This window comes from Echinops telfairi, unplaced genomic scaffold, assembly GCF_000313985.2.
Source record: "Echinops telfairi isolate 266 unplaced genomic scaffold, ASM31398v2 ScPeMD7_7458;HRSCAF=8496, whole genome shotgun sequence".
In the NCBI taxonomy this organism is placed as follows: Eukaryota; Metazoa; Chordata; class Mammalia; order Afrosoricida; family Tenrecidae; genus Echinops; species Echinops telfairi.
The window spans coordinates 46,856,471-46,865,113 of NW_022111358.1; the positions used below are offsets into that span (position 1 = coordinate 46,856,471).

General features: G+C 59.4%; 1 protein-coding gene across 1 annotated transcript in view; it reads right to left on the reverse strand.

The window, feature by feature from the left end:
* The window catches only part of ST6GALNAC2 (ST6 N-acetylgalactosaminide alpha-2,6-sialyltransferase 2), an 11,259-nt gene extending 5,997 nt beyond the window's left edge, over positions 1-5,262 (reverse strand). The window contains exons 1-5 of the mRNA XM_045299861.1: positions 5,179-5,262; positions 3,552-3,726; positions 2,924-3,092; positions 2,229-2,367; positions 517-620 (exon numbers count right to left, since the gene is read on the reverse strand). Coding sequence (XP_045155796.1) covers positions 517-620; positions 2,229-2,367; positions 2,924-3,092; positions 3,552-3,726; positions 5,179-5,262 — 671 coding nt within the window. The remainder of the gene's footprint in view (positions 1-516; positions 621-2,228; positions 2,368-2,923; positions 3,093-3,551; positions 3,727-5,178) is intronic.
* Between the last annotated feature and the right edge of the window lie 3,381 nt (positions 5,263-8,643).

An 8,643-nucleotide genomic window follows, 5' to 3' on the forward strand; every position in this document is an offset into this window, starting at 1 on the left:
GCAGTGACTATTGGCTTTCCAGGGCTGTGGTCTTGGGGGAAACAGACCACCAAGTCTTCCTCCCGCAGAGCCGCTGGTGGGTTCAGACCACTGACCTTTCGGGCAGCAGCTAAGCACTTACCCAGCGCCACCAAACCCAACCCCGGTGCCATCAAGTTGGGTCAGACTTAGAGGGCAACATGGAACTACCCCGTAGGGTCTCTGAAACTGTACATCTTTGCAGGAGCGTACAGCCTCGACCATCTCCTGTGGAGTGGGTGGTGGGTTTGATCCACCGGCCTTGGGGCTCGATGCTTAGCCCACTGCATCATCAGGGCTCCTCTGGACTGTCCCCCGGTGGGAAAGGGCTGCCAAACGCTTCTCAGGGACTTCCCCATCCTCCCCGAGAAGCCCTGCTCCCCTGAGGCCGGCCTTCCTGCTGCCCTTCACCCCTGCCCTCCATCCCTCATGGACTTCCAGGAGCAGGTGGGGGGCCAACAGATACCTTGCCCGGTCCCAAGCCCACTTGGCACTCACCTGTCCCCTTTGTCGGTGCCCTCGGACACAGGTACACCCAGAACGGCTGCCCTCAGCATCACATAGTCTCGGATGTCTGAGGGGATGAAGATGTAGCGCAGGCCCTGGGAGGGCAAGCGGGGTGTGGAGATAAGACCGCCCCTCCTCCCGGCTCTGCTCCCTGGCGCCTGGCTAGAGACATTCCCTTGGGTGCTTCCCACCTTGAAGTGCCATGGTGGCTTTAAAACTTGTTCACAACCCCTCGATCCTCTTTCCTGCAAGGGGGGGACGCCGCATGGCCCACCCCCTGGTGTGTGTGCACTGGACAGGGTGCCTTGTTTCTAAGAGCAGAGAGGTGGGAGGGACGTGTGGGGCTCTGGGGACGAGGTCACGGACTCCAGAGGTCACGGACCCTAGAGGTCACGGACCCCAGAAGCACCTCTTGTTCCTTCTGCTCTCTGGGATCCCTCGCTCGCTCCCTCGCTCACTGCCCCGTGGCGGGGACACGTGTGTGCTCTGGAGAGGCCCGCAAGGTGGTGCCTGGGAGGCCATCTTAACCCCAGCCGTCAGGTGATGGCAGCCTCTGCCAGTCCTAACTACAGCTCCCTGAGAGACCCTGAGCCCAAGCCCCTTCCTGAAGCTGCTCCCACCTTCCTGCCTCCGGGAGCTGGGAGGGAGAGTTTATTGTTTAGAGCCTCGAAGTACTGGGTAGCTCAGTCAAGTGCTATGGGCACACGGGCAAGAAAGCTACCCGTTCTGTTCTGGCATGAGCCAAGGGGGCTTCTACAGCGAGGGGGTGGTGGAGCAGACAGCTATGTCTGGGGTACCGCTGGCCAGGAGGAAGTTTCTTGAAGGACATTCAGTCTGGACCGCTCCAATGCCATCAAAGCCCTGAAGCTAGGCTCGTCCTCATCCTCTGTTAGGTCACCCAGGGTGGGTGTGCCCAACGGCAGCTGGAGGCCAGTCTGCCGAAGCTCAGGTTCGGGCTCCCTCACTTCCTAGCTGTGGTCCTCCACGGCTTTGACCCTCAGTTCCTTAAACAATAAAATTCTCTGCACAGGGCTGTGATGAGCCCCCCACCCCCACCCCACCTTCTTCTAGAGGGACCGGGAGAGCAGCTTGAGCCCTGAGGTCAGAGGGACCCGGGTTTGAATCCCAGCTGCATGGCCCGGGGCACATTCATGAACCCTCAGAGGCACAGAGGCCGCGTCCTAAAAGCGTGGCAGCGTCTGGTCTCTCTCTTGGGTCACTGGCTCTGGGGGAAGTCAGCTGGCACCCGTAGCCCCGGGTGCCTGACTCAGGGCGGCTGGCATGGCCATAAACGGGTGGTGGTGGTGGTGGCGGCTAGAATGGTTGCGGGAAGAGTGAGCACTCAGTGGAAAAGCCTTCCCTCTTACAGGTGGCTCTCCCCCTGCGAGTGGGAGCTCTGGGCCGGCCAGGCTGGGTTTGCATCCCCCCTGGACGCCTTCCTTGCGGAGCAGAGCTGGACACCAACAGCCCCCCAGTTAAAGAGGGTTGATAGTTACACACCGAGGTGCCTGACACACGGAAGAATCCTGTCCCCCCTGGAACACTAAGGAGTCCCCAGCCAGGCTCTCCTCCGCTCAGTGGCTCCGTCTCAGGTGGCCAGGCTCCGGGAGCAACATCTCCATCGCAGCCCAGGGTCTACCCCATGGCAAGGGCTCTGTGCATGAAGGTGCTGTCCATCCACAGCCACCCACCAGAAGACCTACCTGCCTCTGTGGCACGGAGGTGAAGCCCAGGTTTCTGTAGGCGATGAGGGAGTTCTTCATTGTGTTCACAGTGAAACCGTAGAAGGAAGTCTTGGTGCCCACATCAGCCTCAAAGCCTTTGATCACAGCACCATTGACCCTGGTCAGAAGCGAGGCCCACCCGTCTCCGGTTACACGGTCTGTTTGTCCTTCCAGCCCCACGGCTCCCCAAGGCCCCCGTGAGGAATGCTCTCAAGGCTGGTCAACCCAGCCGGAACTGTCTCCTTCCAACTTTTGGGACTGTCCCCAAACTCACTGCCACCACCCTGTCAGTAATAACTCACAGTGGCCCTGGAGGGCAGTGGACACCTGTCCCCGTGGGTTTCTAAAACTCTACGTCTTTGCAGGAGTCGACAGCCTCATCTTTTCTCCTATGGGGCGAGTGGTGGGTTCGAACTGTTGGCCCTGTGGTTAGCAGCTCAAGGAGCGACTCATTGCACCACCAGGAATCCTCAGGGACCCCCCACGTCCCAGTGGGTACAGCTGGCCCTGGCTGCTCCTTCCTCTGGGTCCTGCCGGCCTACGGCACCCACTCTGCCCCTGCTGTCCACGCCTGCCCACCCGTCTTCCCCAGTTGGTTCCTTAAGCAGGCCGGTGCTGCCAGGGCTGTGTCCTTGGCTGGGCTCCTCCCTGGCCCCGGGCCCGGCCCCTCATACCTGAACACGTAGTCATGGGCATCGATGCTCAGGCCCTGGTGGGAACCTTTCAGAATCCCCCCGTTGCCCACCACGGCACACCGGACGCAGCCCGGAAGTGGCTCTCGGGCGGCTGCGAACAGCTCCCCGCTCTCAGAGTGGTTCAGCAGGGTCAGGGTGGAGGCAATGGCTGTGGGTGGAGTGCAAGATGGGGCCGAGAGGAGGGGGTGTTAGGAGGACCATCTGGGACCCCCTCACCTGAGGCCTGAGAACACACAGGGTGGGTGGGTGAGGGTTAGAACTGAGAGGAGGAAGGAGGGGGTGGGCATTTGACAAGGCCCTGAATTTCCTCAAGAACTGAGCATCAAGAGTGTGTGCCCCCAGAGAGGGCCATCTGGGGAAGGCGGTGGCGTGGAGGGAGCTCTGGGCTGGGAAGTGGGGTGGTCTCCACAGTAGCCCTGTGAGCTAGGCTGTTGGTTTGAGGCCCCCACAGTCTGCCACAGGTGCCAGAGAGGCCCCAAGATGGCGAGGGCAGCCCACGGGGGCAAATCAGGAACCTGCAGGGCCTGGCGTGGAGCCCGGTGAGGGGAGGGCACGGACAGGCTGGGGGAGAAGCAGGAGCCTTCAGTCAGCTGAGGGTGCTGTTTACCTTGGGAGGGGAGCCCCTGCCAGCCATAGGGGGCCCTGTGACGGCTCAGGCTGTGCCAGAGCTCCGGGGTGAAGGGGCGCCCCGACAGCAGCACTGGCATGGAGAAATTAAACTGCTTCCGGAAGCGGGTGTGCCGATGGATGGCTAGATGAAGCGGGCAGCGGCATAGTCGGCTCTGTGGGCGGAAGGGTCAGAAGCTGAGCCCAAGGAGGTGGGGGGCCAGGCTGGGGCAGGGGGCTGCCTGGAGGTCCATGGGCCCCCAGGGATGCTGGGAAGGAGAGAAGAGTTGTGCTCCCCCCTGGACGGTGGCCCCCCAGGTTCTGCAAGGAGGGCTGGCCTACAGCCCACTGGGCTAGTGGGAGGGATGTGCGTGTGTGTGTGTGTGTGTGTGTGTGTGTAAGAATCTTCTAGATTTACCCTCCTGATGCCACACATCCCCGTGGCCTGTTGGTGCTGGCCTTTCACACTCCTTCACCTCACACTTGGGGGAGATGTGGGCTCTTCCCCAGGGAAGGGTTCTGCCCCTCCTGCCCTTCAGTGATGCCAGAGCCTCCGAGGTTCCAAGAGGTCCTGTGATCCTCCCATCTCGGAATCCCACCCAGCCTTGGCCTGTGTAGGGCGACTGTCACCCAGGACTTCGAAGGAGGTCACTGCAGCTCAGTCTATAACACACATGCTTAAAGCTCCACACACACACACACATACACCCAGAACACATATAGAAAATGTTATTATGGTGCTGGAGGACCCTGAAAGTACCAGGGACTGCCACAGAATGAACACATCTGTCTTGGAAGAAGTTCACGCGGAATGCTCCTGAGAAGCAAAGATGGCGAGACTTGGTCTCACGTACTGTGGACACGTTATCAGGAGGGATCGGCCCCTGGAGAAGGACACCACGCTTGGTAACACAGAGGGGCAGTGGAACGGGGGAAGGCCTTTGATGAGGTGGACGGACACCGTGGCTGCCGCAATGGGCTCCACCATGAGGACAATGGTGAGGCTGCGCAGAACCGGTCAGTGTTTTACGATGCTGTGCATCGTGAGTCAGCGCGACTTGATGGCCCCTGACAGCGCGCACTATTGTACAGACACGTATAGCACACGTCTCTAGAACACTCGCTGCTGTGAGTCCCCTGTGGCAGCTGCTGCCGGCCCATCCTGTTGAAGGCCTTTCTAGTTTCACCGTCCCTTTGCCAAGCACGGTGACCTGGGAGAATCTGGCAAAACTGAACAGTTGAAACCACAGGGTGGTGAGGGAATGAGCACTTAAAAACTTCCACAGAGATCCACGAAGGCAAAGAGCAATCGCCGCCTCACAGGAGCAGTTACCAACTGGCTAAGAAACACACAAACCCGACACAAAGGACTTCATCCTGAAAGAGCCCAGGCTGGCTGCCTGTGCATGGTGGGAGGTGTTGGAACGAAGGGTTGGCTGAAATCAGAAGCTCAGTTCGAACACCAGCCGTGGAGGGGCCAGGCCATGGCATGGGCAGGGAACCGAGGTCACAGTGAGTCTGTGTCCCCCACAATCTCACGAGAAGGTTCTCACTGGCTTGTCTCCTTTCTCCGCCTCCCCTCCCAAGTTGAGGACACTCATGTCGGTGGAGAGGCGTAACCACTGTACCTGTCTTGTCTTGGGATTCGACGCGTTGAGTCCAACAACTGTTTGACACGACGCATAGTCCCTGCGGGGAAGACAGAAGGACATAGTCCCCGCGGGGGAGACAGAAGGACAGAGTCCCTGCGGGGGAGACAGAAGGAGAGCTGGGTTCCAGCTGGGTCCTGCCCGGTGGTCTCTTGGACTGAGCCCCCTCGCTCGAGGGGCTGATACATCCACCTATCAGGGCCCTAAGGTGTCTGTCCTCTGGATCCTCCACTTCTGGGCGCTGAGACTTGCTGCGCCTCTCTTTAAGCCCAAAGAGTCCTCTCCCTTCATTGAGTCCTGCCCCTAGTTCCAACCCTCTCGCGTCCGGCAGAGATGGGGGTTTCATAGGAGCGGAGGGTAGCGGTTGAAATAGGACTACCCACCAGCATTCAGAGCTGTGACCGCCTGGGATGGGTGGCTCCTTTGAGCTGCGTCGGGTGGGGGGCAGAGGAGGACTTGATGTCCTGACACTACCACATTCTAGCTCTAGGGTCTCATGCAGTTTCGTTCAGACTCTGAAACCTCAGTCTCTCCATCTGTACCGCAGAGGTGACCACAGTGGGCGGTAGGGAGGGTCAGGTGTGTGTGTGTGTATGCCCACTCGAGATGTTATCACCTATATGCGTGGTCCTCTCAGTGGAAGCTGTGGCTACTGGGGGTGGGGGAAGGGAGGGGGAAGCACAGGGTCCCATCTGGAAGAAGCTAATGAGACCACTGTTACTGCCCCTCTCACTGCACCCCTTCCAGGTGCCAGGTGGCCCTGCATCAGGGAACCTGGCTGTCCAGAAGGACCGCGCTGGCTTCTCCCAGACCTGCCTCTCCCTGCAGCACCCACAGGGAAGATTTTTGGAATGTCAGTTTCAAGGGAAATAAAGGGTTATTTTTTTGGGGGGGGTTACATTTTTCTAGATTTGGAGGCAGCCCGAGGGTCAGGGGGGCCTGTGGCCTTGCAGGTTGCTGGCAAGACCACAAGAGCAGGGCTGACCCCTCCACAGCACCCCAGCCCCAACTCCCCCTCGGGCTAGGTGTCCCCATATCACCCTGAGTTCCTCCCCATGAGCACAGCAGGTCCCTGTGCATAGGAGCCTGGGAGCCCTGGTGGCACAGGGGTTAAGGCACTTGGCTGGCTGCCCACTGAAGGGTCAGAGGTTCAAACCCAGCAGTCTCCCCAAGGGGAGAGTCCATGGACTGACAGTCTAGGAGACCCACAGGGGCAGCTCAACTCTGTCCCGGGGGTCACTCCGAGTCAGATCAGACTCCAGGGCAGGGGGCTTGCCGTGGGGCACCGGGGCCAGCTGCCATGAGGAGGACTGGCAGCTTTTGAAAATCCCAGATGCCCAGGCTTGCTCCCCAACACTGGATGTGATTGCTCGGGCTGGGCACCTGCCACCTGCTCAGGGTGACTCTACTGAGCTGTCGGCAGGTGGGTCCTCACCAGGTCACCAGGAGCCACTAAACCGGGAGGGGTAGAGTTTCAAAGAGGTGGGTGGGCTCAGTGTCCAGGAGGTTGTGTTGCCTGGATCTCAGGGAGCCCTCTCCTCTCCAGAGCTGCCTGCACTCGGGGTCTCCACCAGCCCCTCCCTGGGAAGCCTGGAAGAGGCTGACGAGGGGAGCAGCCTCCTGGGCCCCTCCCAGGAGAAATCGTGTAGCATACTTGGCCTAAAACTAAACCCACTGAGCTTAGGCCATAGACCCACTACCATCAAGTTGATTCTGGGGCCACATAGAACTAACTGTCTCTGGGTTTCTGAGCCGGTACTCTCCCAGGTGCAAAAAGCCTCATCTTCCTCCCATGGAGCAGCTGGTAGGTTCCAACTGGTGACCTCCGGTTAGCAGCCTAAAGCATCATCCAGGACACCACCAGGGCTCCAAGACGTAGGCCCTATGTTTTGTCGTTTCTTTGGCCTCAAAGCGTCCTTTCTTTTATGACAACGATGTTGGGATGGGTGCTACCTGTAGTGGCCCTCTGTCATTTTCAGCTTTCTTCCCCCCAACTCTCCTTAATTTTCCAAGTCTGGAAGTCCTCCCGTTGGAAGCACTCATCTGAGAGTGAATTCCCAGACTGGATCCCACCACTGGAAGTTACAACCAAGAGCCCCGACCTTGGGCTCTGGGACTCTGTGGACCCTTTTCCCACCATCCCGGGGCACCCTACACTCCCCACTGCAGCCCGGCAAGTGGTCCCCAGTCTTTGGGTGGCCACACAGCCTGGTCTGCCATTCCCTTGTCCCCCTAAGTCCCCACCGCCTCCGCCCAGGCTGAGTGCTCACCGGGGGCCAAGCCACTCAGTGCACAAGCCGGAACTGAACAGGCCCTCCACGTTGAAAGAAGCCACTTGTTTGTTTCCCCAAAACATCCTGAAGGAGTACACGCAGGACACACCTTTTAACGTTGTAGTGCATGCTTTGAAGGGCTGGGCAGTTGGTGTTTTTAAACAGCTTTCCAAACCATTGATTAGGGTCGTTTGCATAACGCACCCCACCCTTCTGCTTAGGGAAATCTCTGAGTCGAAGGAGATTTCCGTAACTTCGGGGACCAAAGAGCCCCAACTCCCTTTGACCTTAGCCATCTGTTAGCTGTGTCTCCTATTGCTTGGCAAACGTAGGCCTGCTTCCTGAGACGGTACACCCCGCGTATTCTCATCCCGTTGTCCCTGGAACAAGGCTGGTGAGGCATCCTGGGATGGTGAGCAGGGGAGAAGTTCTAGGGAGGAGGAGACTTCTCCGACCACCAGAAAACTCAGAAAACCAGACTCACTGCTGTGGAGTCATTGCCTATAGGACAGGGAGAATGGCCCCTGTGGTTTCCGAGGCTGGTGCTCTCTGGAGTAGAAAGTCCATCTTCCTCCAAGGCACAGCTTGTGGTTTTGAACTGCGGACCTTGCGGGTAAGTAGCCCACAGACAACCACTCTGCCACCAGAAGGAGTTACGCTCTCAGGAGCTTCTTCAGTCACCTGCCAAAGTCAGGCTCCCAGGTGTGTTCTTATGGGGCTCCGATGAAATCGGATGCAGGGAGCAAGCAGGAGGCAGGGAGCCCAGGAAGAGGGGCATTTGAACTCAGTCCTGGTCAGCCCTGGTATCCCAGGGCAACACTAACAGCCTGTGCGGGCAGATACCAGGGCCAGCCGGGAGGGCACATCCGATGGGGTCCCCTCTCAAGTTAAAAGTTGGCTGAGTAGGACCCGGGACCTAGAGTAGACCCTGGCAATACGACCTAGGCAACACGGGTACACAGGTACACACACGCCCTGCTGACTCCTGTGACCCAGCCCGACTGGGACAATAGAAAGTGTTTCTCCCCTGGGCAGGAGAAGCCAAGGCGCCCGATGGGCCGCGGGGGTGGGGACATGGCCACACTCCCGAGCCCCAGCGGAGGGTCACTCCAAGGCGTTGGCGCGCAGGGCGCCTGGGGAGCTGCAGGCGGCCCCCGTGCGCCCCAGCCGC